The sequence below is a fragment of the Eucyclogobius newberryi genome, unplaced genomic scaffold (genome assembly GCF_026437365.1).
Source record: "Eucyclogobius newberryi isolate DKJ021-1_F unplaced genomic scaffold, fEucNew1.0.hap1 SCAF_154, whole genome shotgun sequence".
NCBI classification, from domain to species: Eukaryota; Metazoa; Chordata; class Actinopteri; order Gobiiformes; family Gobiidae; genus Eucyclogobius; species Eucyclogobius newberryi.
In genome coordinates this window covers 15,354-38,963 of record NW_027315784.1, presented here as the reverse complement: position 1 = coordinate 38,963, position 23,610 = coordinate 15,354, and the positions used below count along the sequence as shown (strand labels likewise).

At 47.9% G+C, this 23,610-nt stretch overlaps 1 protein-coding gene across 1 annotated transcript; it reads right to left on the bottom strand.

The window, feature by feature from the left end:
- Window positions 1-466: 466 nt before the first annotated feature.
- Window positions 467-23,535, bottom strand: LOC140361350 (7SK snRNA methylphosphate capping enzyme-like). The gene is made up of 9 exons (XM_072447063.1): window positions 23,216-23,535; window positions 20,370-20,642; window positions 19,363-19,640; window positions 18,646-18,847; window positions 6,840-7,212; window positions 6,444-6,743; window positions 3,109-3,321; window positions 1,582-1,690; window positions 467-683 (listed from the first exon to the last, which is right to left on the bottom strand). Exons 2-9 carry the CDS (start codon window positions 20,624-20,626, stop codon window positions 631-633), a joined length of 1,785 nt encoding a protein of 594 aa, XP_072303164.1. The 5' UTR covers window positions 20,627-20,642; window positions 23,216-23,535; the 3' UTR covers window positions 467-630.
- Window positions 23,536-23,610: the final 75 nt, after the last annotated feature.

The following is a 23,610-nucleotide window of genomic DNA, read 5'->3' as shown; positions in this document are numbered from 1 at the left end:
GTCGCTCAGGTGGCGGTGGGCGTCGCTCAGGTGGCGGTGGGCGTCGCTCAGGTGGCGGTGGGCGTCGCTCAGGTGGCGGTGGGCGTCGCTCAGGTGACGGTGGGCGTCGCTCAGGTGGCGGTGGGCGTCGCTCAGGTGGCGGTGGGCGTCGCTCAGGCGGCGGTGGGCGTCGCTCAGGTGGCGGTGGGCGTCGCTCAGGTGACGGTGGGCGTCACTCAGGTGGCGGTGGGCGTCGCTCAGGTGACGGTGGAGGTCGCTCAGGTGACGGTGGGCGTCGCTCAGGTGGCGGTGGGCGTCGCTCAGGTGACGGTGGGCGTCACTCAGGTGGCGGTGGGCGTCGCTCAGGTGACGGTGGAGGTCGCTCAGGTGACGGTGGGCGTCGCTCAGGTGGCGGTGGGCGTCGCTCAGGTGGTGAATAACATTTCAATCACACTCGTGTCACTTTCATGAATTTGCCTCTGAGACATTTGTGCTTTATTTGTTTATTTTGATCATTTTCACACATTTCAAACAAAGCTTCTGATTGGTCAAACTCCGATGTGTCACTTCCTGTCGCTGTGGGGACCTCATTTCCCACAATGCTTTACTGTTCCCTGATAAAGTCCAATCAGAATCCTCATGTAAGGTGCTTCACTTCCTGTGGGCGGAGCCTTTGTGGAACAGGTAAACCGGCCGAGGATTTCCTGTGAAAAAGAGAAAAGTAGGTCTAAACCGGGTCCAAACCAGGGTCTATATAAAAGTACAAGTGTACTCCACATATAAAAGTACAAGTATACTTCATATATAAAAGTACAAGTGTACTCCACATATAAAAGTACAAGTATACTTCATATATAAAAGTACAAGTGTACTCCACATATAAAAGTACAAGTGTACTTCATATATAAAAGTACAAGTATACTTCATATATAAAAGTACAAGTGTACTCCACATATAAAAGTACAAGTGTACTTCATATATAAAAGTACAAGTGTACTTCATATATAAAAGTAACTGTGTACTTCACATATAAAAGTACAAGTGTACTTCATATATAAAAGTAACTGTGTACTTCACATATAAAAGTACAAGTGTACTTCATATATAAAAGTACAAGTGTACTCCACATATAAAAGTACAAGTGTACTCCACATATAAAAGTACAAGTATACTCCACATATAAAAGTACAAGTATACTTCATATATAAAAGTACAAGTGTACTCCACATATAAAAGTACAAGTGTACTTCATATATAAAAGTACAAGTGTACTCCACATATAAAAGTACAAGTGTACTTCATATATAAAAGTACAAGTGTACTTCATATATAAAAGTAACTGTGTACTTCACATATAAAAGTACAAGTGTACTTCATATATAAAAGTACAAGTGTACTCCACATATAAAAGTACAAGTGTACTCCACATATAAAAGTACAAGTATACTCCACATATAAAAGTACAAGTATACTTCATATATAAAAGTACAAGTGTACTCCACATATAAAAGTACAAGTATACTTCATATATAAAAGTACAAGTGTACTTCACATATTAAAGTATAAGTATACTTAATATAAAAGTACAAGTGTACTTCAGACCTGCTGGTGTGAGTAAACGGTAGGAGCTGAAGCCGACGCCTTCAGTCAGAAACCAAGTGAACTTTTCTGGACGAAGACGAAGAGTCTGGAAGTTTCTGAAGGTCGTCTCCTGGGAAACGAGGAGACAAGGTGAGAGGTGATGAGAAGACGAGGTGAGGAGACGATGAGAGAGGAAACGAGGAGAGAGGAAACGAGGAGAGAGGAGACGATGAGAGAGGAGACGATGAGAGAGGAGACGAGGAGAGAGGAGACGATGAGAGAGGAGACGATGAGAGAGGAGACGAGGAGAGAGGAGACGAGGAGAGAGGAGACGATGAGAGAGGAGACGAGGAGAGAGGAGACGAGGAGAGAGGAGACGATGAGAGAGGAGACGAGGAGAGAGGAGACGAGGAGAGAGGAGACGAGGAGAGAGGAGACGATGAGAGAAGAGACGAGGAGAGAGGAGACGAGGAGAGAGGAGACGAGGAGAGAGGAGACGAGGAGAGAGGAGACGAGGAGAGAGGAGACGAGGAGAGAGGAGACGATGAGAGAGGAGACGAGGAGAGAGGAGAGAGGAGACGAGGAGAGAGGAGACGATGAGAGAGGAGACGAGGAGAGAGGAGACGAGGAGACGAGGAGAGAGGAGATGATGAGAGAAGAGACGATGAGAGAAGAGACGATGAGAGAGGAGACGAGGAGAGAGGAGACGAGGAGAGAGGAGACGAGGAGAGAGGAGACGAGGAGAGAGGAGACGAGGAGAGAGGAGACGATGAGAGAGGAGACGAGGAGAGAGGAGACGATGAGAGAGGAGACGAGGAGAGAGGAGACGATGAGAGAGGAGACGAGGAGAGAGGAGACGAGGAGAGAGGAGACGAGGAGAGAGGAGACGAGGAGAGAGGAGACGATGAGAGAGGAGACGAGGAGAGAGGAGACGATGAGAGAGGAGACGAGGAGAGAGGAGACGATGAGAGAGGAGACGAGGAGAGAATAAATATTGTACCAGGACTAAACCAGGCAGGCTGTGAAAAAGACGGGGCCCCTCCTAATTCAAACCGCGGGCCTACGGGGCCTCCGGGGCCTCCGGGGCCTCCGGGGCCTACGGGGCGAAATTACTCGAAAAAAATCCAGATTAAACTAGTAATTTGTCCATATTCGGGGCATTTTCATGGTTTAAGTTTGGTTTTGACAGAAATGCCACTTCACAGTCTTCTCGCTTCTCATTGGCCGAGCGGTGTCCGTGATCTAATTTCGATGAAAGCGGGCATCTGATTGGCCGCTGCGTTCGGTCGTGTTCGGGTGAACTCAGAAATGCTCGCTCTAAATTTTGCCCCAAAAATGATTTCTATGTCTTCTCAGTCCAACAAGTCTTTTTAAAGTTGTTTCAACAAAAGCTCTGTCAATGTGGAAGCGTCTGGAAGAGGGAAACCAGCACCACAGACAGTATATGGAGCGGTGAGACAGACAGTATATGGAGCCTGACTTTGAAAATCTATTTCTCAGCCTGCCAGGACTAAACCGGGACTAAACCGGGACTAAACCGGGTCTTACCGAGGCCTTCTTGCTGTGGCAGTAACTGGTCCAGGGCTGCGTCTCCAGGAGGAAGAATCCGCCCGGCGACAGACTACGATAGGCTCGTTTGAAGAGTTTGGCCACACCCTCATCTCCAGCCTGTAACTGAACCCATTTGGCCACGCCCAGACACATGATGACGTCATAGAGGCCCCGCCCAGGCCACTCCTCCTGCTCGCACACGTAATCGCCCTGGAAAAAAGAGGCCACGCCCACTGATCAATGACCCGGACGCTCTCATGTGACACGCCCCCTGGAGGACGCTGTCACACGTGACACGCCCCCTGGAGGACGCTGTCACACGTGACACGCCCCCTGGAGGACGCTGTGACACGCCCCCTGGAGGACGCTGTGACACGTGACACGCCCCCTGGAGGACGCTGTCACACGTGACACGCCCCCTGGAGGACGCTCACACGTGACACGCCCCGTGGAGGACGCTGTCAAGTGTGACACGCCCCCTGGAGGACGCTGTCACACGTGACACGCCCCCTGGAGGACGCTGTGACACGTGACATCACCCCTGGAGGACGCTGTGACACGTGACACGCCCCCTGGAGGACGCTGTGACACGCCCCCTGGAGGACGCTGTGACACGTGACACGCCCCCTGGAGGACGCTGTGACACGTGACACGCCCCCTGGAGGACGCTGTCACACGTGACACGCCCCCTGGAGGACGCTCACACGTGACACGCCCCCTGGAGGACGCTGTCACACGTGACACGCCCCCTGGAGGACGCTGTGACACGTGACACGCCCCCTGGAGGACGCTGTGACACGCCCCCTGGAGGACGCTGTCACACGTGACACGCCCCCTGGAGGACGCTGTGACACGTGACACGCCCCCTGGAGGACGCTGTGACACGCCCCCTGGAGGACGCTGTGACACGTGACACGCCCCCTGGAGGACGCTGTCACACGTGACACGCCCCCTGGAGGACGCTCACACGTGACACGCCCCGTGGAGGACGCTGTCAAGTGTGACACGCCCCCTGGAGGACGCTGTCACACGTGACACGCCCCCTGGAGGACGCTGTGACACGTGACACCGCCCCTGGAGGACGCTGTGACACGCCCCCTGGAGGACGCTGTGACACGCCCCCTGGAGGACGCTGTGACACGTGACACGCCCCCTGGAGGACGCTGTGACACGTGACACCGCCCCTGGAGGACGCTGTGACACGCCCCCTGGAGGACGCTGTGACACGCCCCCTGGAGGACGCTGTGACACGTGACACGCCCCCTGGAGGACGCTGTGACACGCCCCCTGGAGGACGCTGTGACACGTGACACGCCCCCTGGAGGACGCTGTCACACGTGACACGCCCCCTGGAGGACGCTGTGACACGTGACACGCCCCCTGGAGGACGCTGTGACACGCCCCCTGGAGGACGCTGTGACACGTGACACGCCCCCTGGAGGACGCTGTCACACGTGACACGCCCCCTGGAGGACGCTCACACGTGACACGCCCCGTGGAGGACGCTGTCAAGTGTGACACGCCCCCTGGAGGACGCTGTCACACGTGACACGCCCCCTGGAGGACGCTGTGACACGTGACACCGCCCCTGGAGGACGCTGTGACACGCCCCCTGGAGGACGCTGTGACACGCCCCCTGGAGGACGCTGTGACACGTGACACGCCCCCTGGAGGACGCTGTCACACGTGACACGCCACCTGGAGGACGCTCACACGTGACACGCCCCCTGGAGGACGCTGTCACACGTGACACGCCCCCTGGAGGACGCTGTGACACGTGACACGCCCCCTGGAGGACGCTGTGACACGCCCCCTGGAGGACGCTGTGACACGTGACACGCCCCCTGGAGGACGCTGTCACACGTGACACGCCCCCTGGAGGACGCTGTGACACGTGACACGCCCCCTGGAGGACGCTGTGACACGCCCCCTGGAGGACGCTGTGACACGTGACACGCCCCCTGGAGGACGCTGTCACACGTGACACGCCCCCTGGAGGACGCTGTCACACGTGACACGCCCCCTGGAGGACGCTCACACGTGACACGCCCCGTGGAGGACGCTGTCAAGTGTGACACGCCCCCTGGAGGACGCTGTGACACGTGACACCGCCCCTGGAGGACGCTGTGACACGTGACACGCCCCCTGGAGGACGCTGTCACACGTGACACGCCCCCTGGAGGACGCTGTCACACGTGACACGCCCCCTGGAGGACGCTGTCACACGTGACACGCCCCCTGGAGGACGCTGTGACACGTGACACGCCCCCTGGAGGACGCTGTGACACGTGACACGCCCCCTGGAGGACGCTGTGACACGTGACACGCCCCCTGGAGGACGCTGTGACACGTGACACGCCCCCTGGAGGACGCTGTCACACGTGACACGCCCCCTGGAGGACGCTGTGACACGTGACACGCCCCCTGGAGGACGCTGTCACACGTGACACGCCCCCTGGAGGACGCTGTCACACGTGACACGCCCCCTGGAGGACGCTCACACGTGACACGCCCCCTGGAGGACGCTCACACGTGACACGCCCCGTGGAGGACGCTGTCACACGTGACACGCCCCCTGGAGGACGCTGTCACGTGACACGCCCACTGGAGGACGCTGTCAAGTGACACGCCCACTGGAGGACGCTGTCACACGTGACACGCCTCCTGGAGGACGCTGTCACACGTGACACGCCCCCTGGAGGACGCTGTGACACGTGACACGCCCCCTGGAGGACGCTGTCACACGTGACACGCCCCCTGGAGGACGCTGTGACACGTGACACGCCCCCTGGAGGACGCTGACACGTGACACGCCCCCTGGAGGACGCTGTGACACGTGACACGCCCCCTGGAGGACGCTGTGACACGTGACACGCCCCCTGGAGGACGCTGTCACACGTGACACGCCCCCTGGAGGACGCTGTCACGTGACACGCCCACTGGAGGACGCTGTCAAGTGACACGCCCACTGGAGGACGCTGTCACACGTGACACGCCCCCTGGAGGACGCTGTGACACGTGACACGCCCCCTGGAGGACGCTGTCACACGTGACACGCCCCCTGGAGGACGCTGTGACACGTGACACGCCCCCTGGAGGACGCTGACACGTGACACGCCCCCTGGAGGACGCTGTGACACGTGACACGCCCCCTGGAGGACGCTGTGACACGTGACACGCCCCCTGGAGGACGCTGTCACACGTGACACGCCCCCTGGAGGACGCTGTCACAGTCTAGTTCAAAACTGTAGTGTAGTAAAAGGTAAAAAGTATCCTGTGTAAAATGTACTTTATGTATTTGTACTTTACTGAAGTAACAGAGTCAGACTGACCTGAAGGAAGGTGACATTGTGAGGGAAACCTGGAGGAACTAAGGCCCCGGCCCGGGCCCCGGCCTGCGCTGTGGGGAGCAGAGGGGCCGACAGAGGACCTCGAGTGACTCTGAACGACTGAGGGAACGACAGAGACGAGAGGATGTTCTGCAGCTCAGACAAGTCCTGGTCCTGGTCCAGACCCTGGTCCTGGTCCAGACCCGGGTCCTGGTCCAGACCCGGGTCCTGGTCCAGACCCGGGTCCTGGTCCAGACCCGGGTCCTGGTCCTCTGGGCTCTTAGTCTCATATTTGTCTTCTTCCTAAACAGAGTCAGATTACATGTTATTTGTGGCGGTTTGTTCTAATCTTAGAGCTTTAAAATAATAAACTCATTATTTCTCTTCTGTAAAACTCACCTTCGTCTCTTTGCTCCTCGTTTCCTTTCCTCGTCTCCTCGCTTGCTCCTCTTTCACCAGGTCATGTGACAGGAAGTGCCGGACGTTCTGATTGGCAGCGTGCACCAGGCGTGGGTCTAGCTCCACCCCCAGGATGTGGGCGGGGCCAAAGGTGCGTGCGACGTACAGAGTCACGTGACCGGCGCCGCAGCCCACGTCCAGCGCCCGTCGACCCCTGAACCACTCGTCCTGCAGCACGGACAAACGGGCGTCGGCCCCGCCCACCACGCAGTCGCCGTCACCGTAGCAACCACAGAAACCATAGAACTTGCTGCAGTTTCCAAACTGATAGCGGCGCCGGTCCTTTGGCCGCGAGCGCCGGGCGGAGCCAGAGCTGAGGACAGGGAGGGCATCTGGCTTTATACTACACACACGTACTACACACATGTACTACACACATGTACTACACACATGTACTACACACATGTACTACACACATGTACTACACACACGTACTACACACACGTACTACACACACGTACTACACACACGTACTACACACACGTACTACACACATGTACTACACACATGTACTACACACATGTACTACACACACGTACTACACACACGTACTACACACATGTACTAAAATGAAAAGTGTATCTGCTTCCGAAGAGTGCACACGCTTTTTTGCTCGCTCCGCTTGCTATCGCTGCTTTCCTTATTTATTTTGCTTTTTAATCAGTTTTTGTCTTCCAAACATTTTTGCTTTAGACTTTTTCAAGTAAACCAAGGATTTTAAGAACATTTTTCCAGTTTTAACGACATATCTGACGCCAGCGACATGTCCGGGAGAAGAAGGGAGAAAGACTGTGAACGCTGTCGGAAATATCAACAAGAAATTAATGAGCTGAAAACACGGATATTTGTTTTGGAATCTGAAAAAGTTCTTCACGATACCATTCCTGTGTCAACCGACGGTAAGAAGAGCACACTTTTTACAAGAAAAACTGCTACTTTCAACCTAAACTGCAGTGACTCTGTGTCGTTTCCAAAACTGTCTAAAAAACAGAAAGACCAGGCTGTTTCTTGGAACAAACTTGGAGCAAAGCCTAAACGATACAAAGATAACGTGAAGTCACCTAAAATACAGCTCACCAACAGATTTTTACCACTTTCAGAGATGGAATTAAATGAAAAAAGGAAAGGTGACGTGGCCAAAATACAGCGAGGAGGAACTGTGCCAAAAGCCAAGGTCACACGGATTGTTTTGGTTGGGGACGGCGCGATAAGTCACGTGACGCATGAAAAGATAAACACACATTCTTTTCCAAGCGCAACTGTTTCTGAGATAACGTCACTCCTTCCAAATATTATGGCTAAGCATGGAGGAGCTAAACAGCTGATTGTGCACGTGGGTGCAGTGGACATGCGGCGGGAACAGACTGAAGTTTTGAAAAAAGACTTCTTGAAGTTATTCGACGTGCTTGATAAAATGAAAATCAAAACATTCATAAGTGGACCTCTTCCAAACATCGACAGGAGGATAAACAAGTTTAGCCGGCTTCTTCAGCTGAACACATGGCTGTCCAAAGAGTGTTCACCGAGAGGACTACACTATATTGAGAACTTCTATCTATTCTGGAAACGAGAGGACCTGTTTAAGAGAAATGGCCCCCACCTATGCAGAGGTGGAGTGAGGGTGCTGACAGAGAACCTGCTCCACGCTCTGAGGCATTGGACTGGGCCTGGACAGGGTCCTGAGCAGATAGTTAGAGAAGAGAGGAATGAGAGAAGAATTCCTGCTCCATCAGCCAGAGACCGAGCCAATGTTTCAACATCAAAAGCACCACAACCTCAGCCTCCACCAAAGGATTCATCAGCAGCTGCTCCACCACCACCAGCAAAGGATTCAGCTCCAGCTGCTCCACATTCACCTCCAGCAAAGGAACAATCTTCAAAGGCCTTGGACCCATCTGTGACAAGCCCAACAACATCCCTGTCACCGCCCCTGCCTTCACACCAGCCCTGGGTTCCCCCTGCAACATCTACTCCCACTAAAGATTCATCATTCTCCTTCTCATCTCCACTCTCACCCATGGGCCTTCCCAGCCATTTTGAAAGTCTGATCAAATCAGGCATTAAGATGGCTCCACTCACGCCCAATATAGCAAGGGCTATGCCAATACTTATCAACTCTTCCCTGCACAAGCCGACTACACCAACAAAAGCCCCACCACCCATCCCCCCTCGCCTCTCACCTGGTCCCAAACTCTCCTTGGCTACAAAAGCCCCACCACCCATCCAACCTCGCCTTTCACCTGGTATCTCCCATAGCTAGGATGCACTGGGTCTCAGCGTTGCCGGGACTTATTGTCACATTAAAAATCAAACCAACCCGGGGCCCTATGTAAAAAGAGCCCCCCCTAGTGCTATTTCTGTAGTCACATCATCACACAGATGGAAAAACAAAATGCGAGTCAGGCCCAATCTGAGAAATGTGATTCATATTCCCTGTGAAAAGATAAAGCCCAGTCTCACTGAAACTAGTCTGAAACTTGCTGTGCTAAATGTCAGATCCTTATGTAACAAATCTCTCTTAATTAATAATTTTATTTCTTCTTATAATCTTGATTTTATGTTTTTAACTGAAACATGGCTTGACAAAAACACAGGAAATGTAGTTCTGATAGAATCTGCTCCACCCAACTTTAGGTTTGAATCTGAAACACGAGAAAACAAAAAAGGGGGTGGAGTCTGTGCTGTCTTTAGAGATGAAATAATTACCCGCAGGTTGTCTTTTGGGGTGTTTTCATCATTTGAGTATGTATCCTTTAAAATGGAGCTAAAACGGTCTCCATCCATTCTCTTCATTGTTTTATACAAGCCTCCCCAGCACTGCCAAGGTTTTATTGATGATTTGACTGAGATGCTTTCAGTCATATGCACAGACTTTGATGGTTTGGTCATTACAGGTGATTTCAATGTGCATGTTGATAATATTTGTGACAGAAACGCTAAAGAGCTTGATGCTGTCCTTGAAACCTTCAGTCTTACTCAGCATGTGAGAGGCCCCACCCACAGCAAAGGACACACTCTAGATCTCATAATTACAAAGGGGGTAAATATTTCAAATGTTAATGTGATCGATGTTGCTCTGTCTGATCATTTCTGTGTCTTCTTTGACCTGTCTGTTTCTCCCAAACCTCCGGTTGGTCCTGCAGTTGTTCAGAGGAGACACATAAGTGATGGCACAGGTGCACTGTTTATGGAAATGATAAACTTTGAAAATGTCTCATGTTCTAATGTAAATGATTTGTTGAACTCTGTTACATCTAGTGTTTTGAATGTTCTGGACACCATCGCCCCTATAAAGGCTAAAATGGTAAAAAATAAGCAGAAGGCGCCGTGGAGAAATGATGATTCGGTCAGGGCACAGAAAAGGGAGTGCCGCAGGGCCGAACGGAAATGGCGCAAGTCAAAGCTCCAGGTTCAAAAAGAGATTTACAAAGAAAAGCTGAACATGTACAACCTAATCTTATGTAGAACTAGGGAAAGATATTTTTCTGAAATAATTGGAAGCTGCAGTAACAACTCGCGTGTCCTGTTTGCCACAGTAAACAGATTAACAAACCCTCCAGCTCAGCTGCCGTTAGAACTCATTTCCACATCCAAGTGTAATGAGTTTGCATTATTCTTTAATGACAAAGTTCAGGGCATTAAAAATGCTATAAATCCCACAATGCAAAAAATTACCCTAAAACCACCAAGACACTTAGAGCTAACTCACTTTGCACCAGTAACTGATAAAACTGTCCATGAGATCATCACCAGTCTGAGTTCATCTACATGCTGCCTTGATGTGTTACCCACCAGATTTCTAAAGTCTGTGCTGAACAGTTTGTTAGCACCACTCACTCACATAGTTAACATGTCGCTTCAATCTGGAACATTCCCAATGTCTTTGAAAACTGCGGTCATAAAGCCTCTCCTAAAGAAGAGCAGTCTTGATGCCGCAGTATTATATATAGTATATTGAGAACTTCTATCTATTCTGGAAACGAGAGGACCTGTTTAAGAGAAATGGCCCCCACCTATGCAGAGGTGGAGTGAGGGTGCTGACAGAGAACCTGCTCCACGCTCTGAGGCATTGGACTGGGCCTGGACAGGGTCCTGAGCAGATAGTTAGAGAAGAGAGGAATGAGAGAAGAATTCCTGCTCCATCAGCCAGAGACCGAGCCAATGTTTCAACATCAAAAGCACCACAACCTCAGCCTCCACCAAAGGATTCATCAGCAGCTGCTCCACCACCACCAGCAAAGGATTCAGCTCCAGCTGCTCCACATTCACCTCCAGCAAAGGAACAATCTTCAAAGGCCTTGGACCCATCTGTGACAAGCCCAACAACATCCCTGTCACCGCCCCTGCCTTCACACCAGCCCTGGGTTCCCCCTGCAACATCTACTCCCACTAAAGATTCATCATTCTCCTTCTCATCTCCACTCTCACCCATGGGCCTTCCCAGCCATTTTGAAAGTCTGATCAAATCAGGCATTAAGATGGCTCCACTCACGCCCAATATAGCAAGGGCTATGCCAATACTTATCAACTCTTCCCTGCACAAGCCGACTACACCAACAAAAGCCCCACCACCCATCCCCCCTCGCCTCTCACCTGGTCCCAAACTCTCCTTGGCTACAAAAGCCCCACCACCCATCCAACCTCGCCTTTCACCTGGTATCTCCCATAGCTAGGATGCACTGGGTCTCAGCGTTGCCGGGACTTATTGTCACATTAAAAATCAAACCAACCCGGGGCCCTATGTAAAAAGAGCCCCCCCTAGTGCTATTTCTGTAGTCACATCATCACACAGATGGAAAAACAAAATGCGAGTCAGGCCCAATCTGAGAAATGTGATTCATATTCCCTGTGAAAAGATAAAGCCCAGTCTCACTGAAACTAGTCTGAAACTTGCTGTGCTAAATGTCAGATCCTTATGTAACAAATCTCTCTTAATTAATAATTTTATTTCTTCTTATAATCTTGATTTTATGTTTTTAACTGAAACATGGCTTGACAAAAACACAGGAAATGTAGTTCTGATAGAATCTGCTCCACCCAACTTTAGGTTTGAATCTGAAACACGAGAAAACAAAAAAGGGGGTGGAGTCTGTGCTGTCTTTAGAGATGAAATAATTACCCGCAGGTTGTCTTTTGGGGTGTTTTCATCATTTGAGTATGTATCCTTTAAAATGGAGCTAAAACGGTCTCCATCCATTCTCTTCATTGTTTTATACAAGCCTCCCCAGCACTGCCAAGGTTTTATTGATGATTTGACTGAGATGCTTTCAGTCATATGCACAGACTTTGATGGTTTGGTCATTACAGGTGATTTCAATGTGCATGTTGATAATATTTGTGACAGAAACGCTAAAGAGCTTGATGCTGTCCTTGAAACCTTCAGTCTTACTCAGCATGTGAGAGGCCCCACCCACAGCAAAGGACACACTCTAGATCTCATAATTACAAAGGGGGTAAATATTTCAAATGTTAATGTGATCGATGTTGCTCTGTCTGATCATTTCTGTGTCTTCTTTGACCTGTCTGTTTCTCCCAAACCTCCGGTTGGTCCTGCAGTTGTTCAGAGGAGACACATAAGTGATGGCACAGGTGCACTGTTTATGGAAATGATAAACTTTGAAAATGTCTCATGTTCTAATGTAAATGATTTGTTGAACTCTGTTACATCTAGTGTTTTGAATGTTCTGGACACCATCGCCCCTATAAAGGCTAAAATGGTAAAAAATAAGCAGAAGGCGCCGTGGAGAAATGATGATTCGGTCAGGGCACAGAAAAGGGAGTGCCGCAGGGCCGAACGGAAATGGCGCAAGTCAAAGCTCCAGGTTCAAAAAGAGATTTACAAAGAAAAGCTGAACATGTACAACCTAATCTTATGTAGAACTAGGGAAAGATATTTTTCTGAAATAATTGGAAGCTGCAGTAACAACTCGCGTGTCCTGTTTGCCACAGTAAACAGATTAACAAACCCTCCAGCTCAGCTGCCGTTAGAACTCATTTCCACATCCAAGTGTAATGAGTTTGCATTATTCTTTAATGACAAAGTTCAGGGCATTAAAAATGCTATAAATCCCACAATGCAAAAAATTACCCTAAAACCACCAAGACACTTAGAGCTAACTCACTTTGCACCAGTAACTGATAAAACTGTCCATGAGATCATCACCAGTCTGAGTTCATCTACATGCTGCCTTGATGTGTTACCCACCAGATTTCTAAAGTCTGTGCTGAACAGTTTGTTAGCACCACTCACTCACATAGTTAACATGTCGCTTCAATCTGGAACATTCCCAATGTCTTTGAAAACTGCGGTCATAAAGCCTCTCCTAAAGAAGAGCAGTCTTGATGCCGCAGTACTGAGTCATTACCGGCCCATCTCTAATCTGCCATTTTGGGGCAAAGTCCTTGAAAAGGTTGTTTACCAACAGCTCACAGATTTCCTCTTAATAAACAACTCATTTGATGTTTTTCAGTCAGGTTTTAGACCTCATCACAGCACTGAGACTGCTCTTGTCAAGGTGACAAATGACATCCGCCTGAACACTGACATGGGCAAAGCCTCAGTCTTAATTCTGTTAGATCTGAGTGCTGCTTTTGACACTGTTGATCATGGGATCCTCTTACAGAGACTAGAGGACTGGGTGGGCATCACTGGCACTGCCCTAAACTGGTTAAGGTCCTATCTGGAAGACAGGAAGTACTTTGTTGAAATTGGTAGCTGTGTCTCAGACCACATGACCCTGACCTGTGGAGTGCCCCAAGGGTCAGTCCTGGGTCCTCTTCTGTTCAACCTCTACATGCTGCCGTTAGGTCAGTTGATACGCAGTGAAAATGTGTCCTATCACAATTATGCAGACGACACTCAAATCTATGTTTCACTATCGGCAGGTGACTATGGACCAGTAGATTCACTCTGTCACTGCATCCAACAGATCAGTTTGTGGAGGCAAAACAACTTTCTCCAGCTGAACTCAGACAAGACTGAAATAATCGTTTTTGGCCCACAGAAACAAAGAGAAAGTGTTAGCGGTCACCTCCAGAGTCTCGCTCTAAAACCTACAAACCAAATTAGAAATCTGGGGGTAATAATGGACTCAGACTTGAACTTTAATAGCCACGTCAAATCAATAACATCAGCAGCTTTTTACCATCTAAAAAACATTGCCAAAATCAAAAATATAGTGTCAAAACCAGATTTAGAGAGACTTATCCATGCGTTTGTCTCCAGTAGATTAGACTACTGTAACGGCCTGCTCACTGGCCTCTCCAAACGAGTTGTAAAACAGCTGCAGTACATCCAGAACGCTGCTGCTCGGGTCCTGACTAGAACCAGGAAGTATGATCACATTAGTCCTGTTCTCAGGTCTCTGCACTGGCTCCCTGTGGCTCAGAGAATAGACTTTAAAGCAGCTCTGCTTGTGTACAAGTCTCTCCATGGCCTAGCACCAAAGTACATCTTGGATATGTTAGTGCCATATGAACCATCTCGGACTCTGAGGACCTCAGGGACCGGCCTCCTGCTGGTGCCAGAGTCAGGACTAAACATGGACCGGCCTCCTGCTGGTGCCAGAGTCAGGACTAAACATGGACCGGCCTCCTGCTGGTGCCAGAGTCAGGACAAAACATGGGGAATCTGCGTTTCAGTTTTATGCAGCTAAAATCTGGAACAGTCTTCCTGAAGATGTGAGACAGGTTCTACTCTGACAATGTTCAAATCTAAGCTAAAAACAGTTTTGTTTAGCTGCGCATATGACTGAAAGGATTTTTTCTTTGCACTCTTCTCTTTTGTTTGTGATTTTATTAGTTTAGAAAATCAGTTGGATTGATAATTTTTAATTTAGTTAATTTTATTGTATTTCTGTTTCTGTAATTTCTTTGTGATTTGAATGCATTTTTCCTGCTGTGAAGCTTTGAATTGCCTTGTGTATGAAATGTGCTCTACAAATAAACTTGCCTTGCCTTGCCTTACTACACACACGTACTACACACACGTACTACACACACGTACTACACACACGTACTACACACACGTACTACACACATATACTACACACATGTACTACACACATGTACTACACACACACATATACTACACACACGTACTACAGACATGTACTACACACACACATATACTACACACACGTACTACACACATGTACTACACACATGTACTACACACATGTACTACACACATGTACTACACACACACATATACTACACACACGTACTACAGACATGTACTACACACACGTACTACGCACACACATATACTACACACACGTACTACACACATGTACTACACACACACATATACTACACACACGTACTACACACATGTACTACACACACGTACTACACACATGTACTACACACACGTACTACACACATGTACTACACACACACATATACTACACACACGTACTACACACATGTACTACACACATGTACTATACACATGTACTACACACACACATATACTACATACACGTACTACACACATGTACTACACACACACATATACTACACACACGTACTACACACACGTACTACACACATGTACTACACACACACATATACTACACACACGTACTACACACATGTACTACACACACACACATACTACACACACACGTACTACACACACGTACTACACACACGTACTACACACATGTACTACACACACGTACTAAACACATGTACTACACACACGTACTACAGACATGTACTACACACACACATATACTACACACACGTACTACACACATGTACTACACACACGTACTACACACATGTACTACACACACACACATATACTACACACACGTACTACAGACATGTACTACACACACACATACTACACACACGTACTACACACATGTACTACACACACGTACTACGCACACACATATACTACACACACGTACTACACACATGTACTACACACACACATATACTACACACACGTACTACACACACGTACTACACACATGTACTACGCACACACATATACTACACACACGTACTACACACACACATATACTACACACACGTACTACACACATGTACTACACACACGTACTACACACACACATATACTACACACACGTACTACACACATGTACTACACACACATGTACTACACACACACATATACTACACACACGTACTACACACATGTACTACACACATGTACTATACACATGTACTACACACACACATATACTACACACACGTACTACACACATGTACTACACACATGTACTATACACACACGTACTACACACATGTACTACACACATGTACTATACACATGTACTACACACACACATATACTACATACACGTACTACACACATGTACTACACACACACATATACTACACACACGTACTACACACATGTACTACACACGTACTACACACATGTACTATACACATGTACTACACACACACATATACTACATACATGTAGTACACACATGTACTACACACACACATATACTACATACATGTACTACACACATGTACTACACACATGTACTACACACACACATATACTACATACATGTAGTACACACATGTACTACACACACACATATACTACATACATGTACTACACACACACATACTACATACACGTACTACACCCATGTACTACACACACACACGTACTACATACACGTACTACACACACGTACTACATACACGTACTACACACATGTACTACACACACGTACTACAATGTGTATAAGGTATATATGCATATAATGTGTATATTTATATAATGTGTATATGTATATAATGTATATATGTATATAATGTATATAATGTGTATAATGTATTTAATGTATATATGTATATAATGTATATATGTTAGTAGTTTATTTTGTAGGTTGTGATTTCATATATTCCACCTCCTCGTGTCACATGTTGTAAACAGTATTTATTGTGTAAGAAATATGATGATATTGAATGAAACAGTAAAGATCATGATCTATGATGTATATATGTATATGATGTATATATGTATATGATGTATATATGTATGATGTATATATGTATATGATGTATATGATGTATATATGTATATATGTATGATGTATATATGTATATGATGTATATGATGTATATATGTATATGATGTATATATGTATATGATGTATATATGTATATATGTATATGATGTATAAATGTATATATGTATATGATGTATATGATGCAGTATTTGTGCTCTTCATATTAAAGAACAGATAAAAGTACTTTACATTGTTTTACAGATAATAACCAGCTTTAAAACACATTTATCTTGTTCTTATGACGCCGCGATGCCGCGCGCTTGTGGCCCCTGAAATTGCTTGGGGGCCCCTAACTTTGAAAATCTATCTTCTCAGCCTGACTACACACATGTACTACAGAAATATACTACACACATGTACTACAGAAATATACTACACACATGTACTACAGAAATATACTACACACATGTACTACAAAAATATACTACACACATGTACTACAGAAATATACTACACACATGTACTACAGAAATATACTACACACATGTACTACAAAAATATACTACACACATGTACTACAGAAATATACTACACACATGTACTACAGAAATATACTACACACATGTACTACAGAAATATACTACACACATGTACTACAAAAATATACTACACACATGTACTACAGAAATATACTACACACATGTACTACAGAAATATACTACACACATGTACTACAGAAATATACTACACACATGTACTACAGAAATATACTACACACATGTACTACAGAAATATACTACACACATGTACTACAGAAATATACTACAAACATGTACTACAGAAATATACTACACACATGTACTACACACACGTACTACACACACGTACTACACACACGTACTTCACAAATATACTACACACACGTACTTCACACAGGTACTACATGTACTACACACACACGTACTACACACGTACTACACACGTACTACACACGTACTACACACACGTACTTCACAAATATACTACACACACGTACTTCACACAGGTACTACACACAGGTACTACACAAATATACTACACACATGTACTACACAAATGTACTACACACGTACTACACACGTACTACACACGTACTACACACGTACTACACACGTACCACACACATGTACTACACAAATGTACTACACACGTACTACACACGTACTACACACACGTACCACACACATGTACCACACACACGTACCACACACATGTACCACACACACGTACTACACACACGTACTACACACACGTACCACACACACGTACCACACACACGTACCACACACACGTACCACACACACGTACCACACACACGTACCACACACGCGTACCACACACGTACCACACACACGTACCACACACACACGTACTACACACACGTACTACACACACGTACTACACACACGTACTACACACACGTACCACACACGTACCACACACACGTACTACACACACGTACTACACACACGTACTACACACACGTACCACACACGTACCACACACGTACCACACACGTACCACACACACGTACTACACACAGTACAAGGAGGACTACCTGAGCTTTGGCGCCACCTACAGGCGGCAGAGTGAATTACACACTTCCTGAGCCCGTCACTTCCTGCTCTAAAGCTCTAAAGATTGTGATTGGACGAGTCTGAGATGATTTGTGGGGAGGGCATCTGACACACACTCACCTGTCGCCTGTTTTGGCCCCTCCCACCTGTGGCGTCTCAAAGCGGATTGGCTTGGGCGTCGTCATGGTGACGCAGGTGGAGGCGGTGCGTCGCCGTCGGTTACCGTGCAGGGGTGGGTGGGTGTGTCTGCGCCGAGGGGGCGGAGCCAGGTCATCTCGACAGGTGAGCGCAGTGTTCAGCTCGCACCACAAGGGGGAGGAGTCTGAAAATATACAAGTAATGTTAGCACGCTCGTTAGCACACGGCCGCTAGCACACGGCCGTTAGCACACGACCGCTAGCACACGACCGTTAGCCCACGACCGTTAGCACACGACCGCTAGCGCACGACCGCTAGCGCAAGCCCGCTAGCACACGACCGTTAGCGCAAGCCCGTTAGCACACGACCGTTAGCACACGACCGCTAGCACACGACCGTTAGCACACGACCGTTAGCACACGACCGTTAGCACACGACCGTTAGCACACGACCGTTGGCACATTCATTACTACATAGAGATGAATAAGTGAGCAAAGAATGTTACAAATATTATTACGCTCATAATATCGTCCTAAAAACTAAAATGTAAATAAATGTATGAAGCCGTTTTGGGGACAATATGACGTCTTCATTCAGACGTTTGACCGACTGTAGCTGGACGTAGCTGGACGTAGCTGGACAGTAGTTTGACTCGACTGCTTTCATTAGAGCTTTTAGTGCTCGTTGAGACTCTGGTACCTGCAGCGACGTCCGTAGTACTGGCTGTAGTACTGGCTGTAGTACTGGCTGTAGTACTGGCTGTAGTACTGGCTGTAGTACTGGCCGTAGTATCCGCAGTAGTACTGGCTGTACTTTCCGACACACAGTGGCCGTGCCTGTGCCGGTGTCTCTTCCTCTTGGGCGGCGCCCCCTTCAGGTTGAGCGGGTCGGTGATGTCGCGCGGCACCACGATCTCCACAGGGTCTCCTCCTCGCTGCGGCAGGGGCGAGCTCTGAGGCGTCTCCTGATTGGTCAATCTGAAAGAGAGGGGCGGGATTACTACTTCGGGCGTCGCAAACTTTTTGTGTTTAACCGTTTGATGTTTATATTTGTGTCTGTGATGAGAACTGCACGTCTAACAGCGCCCTCTTCTGTCTGTGATGAGGACTGCACGTCTAACAGCGCCCTCTTCTGTCTGTGATGAGAACTGCACGTCTAACAGCGCCCTCTTCTGTCTGTGATGAGAACTGCACGTCTAACAGCGCCCTCTTCTGTCTGTGATGAGAACTGCACGTCTAACAGCGCCCTCTTCTGTCTGTGATGAGAACTGCACGTCTAACAGCGCCCTCTTCTGTCTGTGACGAGGACTGCAGTGTACGAGGGCCCGTGAGGCCCGAGGGCCCGTGAGGAGCCGTGAGGCCCGAGGGCCCATGAGGAGCCGTGAGGAGCCATGAGGGCCCATGAGGAGCCGTGAGGAGCCATGAGGGCCCATGAGGAGGCCCAGTGTTAAGTGTAAAGTTTGGTGGCCTCTGTGTTAAATACCGTATTTTCCGGGCTTGAAGTCTCACTGGAGGATGAAATGCAGTTGCAAGTGTGAAAATAACACATAATATCACGTATAAGTCTCTCTGGAGTATAAGTATATAAGTATAAATATAAGTATAAGTAGCACTCCGGCCAAAACACTGAAAAAATGTGTGACTTATAGTCCGGAATATACGGTAATGATGAGCTCCTGTGTTAATGTGGAGGGGGCGGGGCTTCACCTGTTGACGTCGTCGTTCATCAGTGAGTTCAGGTTCAAAGGGTCGAAGATGTTCCCGCCCAACAGGAAGTGACTGGGCAGGACGGACTCCGACTGGCTCTCGCTGTTGGCACGGCGACGGCGTTTGGGCGGGGCCCTGAAGCCACCCCCCGCCGAGCAGCGCCGCTTTCCCATTGGCTGAGAGGAGCAGACAGGGCGGGCTTTCGGCAGGGAGGGCTCCGATTGGACCAGGGCCGAGGGTTTGTCCAGCGACATCATTTTCCACCAATCACAGCTGAGGAGAGAGAACGGACCAATGTTTGTTCTTAAAGCGTTGTCATGGTGACGGAGTGTCATTGTATTTGTTCTTAAAGCGTTGTCATGGTGATACAGTGTCATTGTGTTTGTTCTTAAAGCGTTGTCATGGTGACGGAGTGTCATTGTGTTTGTTCTTAAAGCGTTGTCATGGTGACGGAGTGTCATTGTGTTTGTTCTTAAAGCGTTGTCATGGTGACGGAGTGTCATTGTATTTGTTCTTAAAGCGTTGTCATGGTGACGGAGTGTCATTGTGTTTGTTCTTAAAGCGTTGTCATGGTGACACACGTCATTGTGTTTGTTCTTAAAGCGTTGTCATGGTGACGGAGTGTCATTGTGTTTGTTCTTAAAGCGTTGTCATGGTGACGGAGTGTCATTGTGTTTGTTCTTAAAGCGTTGTCATGGTGACAGTGTCATTGTGTTTGTTCTTAAAGCGTTGTCATGGTGACACGTGTCATTGTGTTTGTTCTTAAAGCGTTGTCATGGTGACAGTGTCATTGTGTTTGTTCTTAAAGCGTTGTCATGGTGACACACGTCATTGTGTTTGTTCTTAAAGCGTTGTCATGGTGACGGAGTGTCATTGTGTTTGTTCTTAAAGCGTTGTCATGGTGACGGAGTGTCATTGTGTTTGTTCTTAAAGCGTTGTCATGGTGACACGTGTCATTTTGTTTGTTCTTAAAGCGTTGTCATGGTGACACGTGTCATTGTGTTTGTTCTTAAAGCGTTGTCATGGTGACGGAGTGTCATTGTATTTGTTCTTAAAGCGTTGTCATGGTGACGGATGGTCATTATGTTTGTTCTTAAAGCGTTGTCATGGTGACGGAGTGTCATTGTATTTGTTCTTAAAGCGTTGTCATGGTGACGGAGTGTCATTGTGTTTGTTCTTAAAGCGTTGTCATGGTGACGGAGTGTCATTGTGTTTGTTCTTAAAGCGTTGTCATGGTGACACGTGTCATTGTGTTTGTTCTTAAAGCGTTGTCATGGTGACACGTGTCATTGTGTTTGTTCTTAAAGCGTTGTCATGGTGACACGTGTCATTGTATTTGTTCTTAAAGCGTTGTCATGGTGACACGTGTCATTGTGTTTGTTCTTAAAGCGTTGTCATGGTGACACGTGTCATTGTATTTGTTCTTAAAGCGTTGTCATGGTGACACGTGTCATTGTGTTTGTTCTTAAAGCGTTGTCATGGTGACACGTGTCATTTTGTTTGTTCTTAAAGCGTTGTCATGGTGACATGTGTCATTGTGTTTGTTCTTAAAGCGTTGTCATGGTGACACGTGTCATTGTGTTTGTTCTTAAAGCGTTGTCATGGTGACAGTGTCATTGTGTTTGTTCTTAAAGCGTTGTCATGGTGACACGTGTCATTGTGTTTGTTCTTAAAGCGTTGTCATGGTGACAGTGTCATTGTGTTTGTTCTTAAAGCGTTGTCATGGTGACACAGTGTCATTGTGTTTGTTCTTAAAGCGTTGTCATGGTGACACAGTGTCATTGTGTTTGTTCTTAAAGCGTTGTCATGGTGACAGTGTCATTGTGTTTGTTCTTAAAGCGTTGTCATGGTGACACATGTCATTGTGTTTGTTCTTAAAGCGTTGTCATGGTGACACAGTGTCATTGTGTTTGTTCTTAAAGCGTAGTCATGGTGACACGTGTTTGTTCTTAAAGCGTTGTCATGGTAACAGTGTCATTGTGTTTGTTCTTAAAGCGTTGTCATGGTGACACGTGTCATTGTGTTTGTTCTTAAAGCGTTGTCATGGTGACACGTGTCATTGTGTTTGTTCTTAAAGCGTTGTCATGGTGACACGTGTCATTGTGTTTGTTCTTAAAGCGTTGTCATGGTGACACAGTGTCATTGTGTTTGTGCTTAAAGCGTTGTCATGGTGACACAGTGTCATTGTGTTTGTTCTTAAAGCGTTGTCATGGTGACATGTGTCATTGTGTTTGTTCTTAAAGCGTTGTCATGGTGACACGTGTCATTGTGTTTGTTCTTAAAGCGTTGTCATGGTGACACGTGTCATTGTATTTGTTCTTAAAACGTTGTCATGGTGACACGTGTCATTGTGTTTGTTCTTAAAGCGTTGTCATGGTGACACGTGTCATTGTATTTGTTCTTAAAGCGTTGTCATGGTGACACATGTCATTGTATTTGTTCTTAAAGCGTTGTCATGGTGACAGTGTCATTGTGTTTGTTCTTAAAGCCTCGTTCGTTAGAGCCTCGCTCACTTGCAGCCGTGTGCGGCTCGTCCCACATTTCCGCGTGTCTAAGCGCATTGATCTATCATAATATAGTTCCCTCAGTGACGGGACAAAATGAAGACGGAGACAGTTGGAGCTGTCTCGAAGAAGACGGAAATCTACAGGAGACAGAGATGACGTGATCCGTCGCACTAATAAACAAACGCACGTGTATGTGTTGTATCAGTCCGCACAGGGGAGTGCGCATGCGCACTTCCACCTACGTTCTCAAATCGCAGAAAAATCGTCCATTGCGTCTTTAACTTAATGACTCCAGTGCTTTGTCCTCATGTTCCACAGTAGAACTTTAACTTTACTCACGTGATTTGTAGAAGTTTGTTTATTTGTTTAATGCGTCGTGGCCCCGCCCCTCTGCGTGAGTCGTCATCAGCCCCTCACGCAGAGCTAGCCGTTAGCCTCAGAGGCTAATCCTGAACTTCTCACAAACGCCTCAGAGCCGCGGGACCGGGCCCGGTACCGGCCGTGCGCGCGCACAGCGGCTCGTGCCACGTGCCCCGTGCCCCGTGCAGGCACGTGCGTGTGTCCGTGCGCACGCGCCTTCTGTTCGCTCAAAAACGTTGCGGAACCGCGCGGGGTTTAGCATCAGACGCGCCTCGGCCTGCGCGCATGGATCTGTGAATGTGATGAGGCCAGCACTCACAGCCAATCAGAGCGAGGGACAGGATCAAGACCCACGGGATTGGTCAGAGCAGGCA

What these genes read in the sequence shown, in the direction of transcription:
- LOC140361350 (XM_072447063.1), bottom strand. Translation starts at nt 20,626, where the DNA reads ATGATGTCGCTGGACAAACCCTCGGCCCTGGTCCAATCGGAGCCCTCC. An exon ending in TACTACGGACGTCGCTGCAG is followed by an intron (nt 18,848 to 19,362) that starts GTACCAGAGTCT and finishes GTATATTTTCAG; the next exon opens with ACTCCTCCCCCTTGTGGTGC. An exon ending in GCCACAGCAAGAAGGCCTCG is followed by an intron (nt 1,691 to 3,108) that starts GTAAGACCCGGT and finishes CTCGTTTCCCAG; the next exon opens with GAGACGACCTTCAGAAACTT.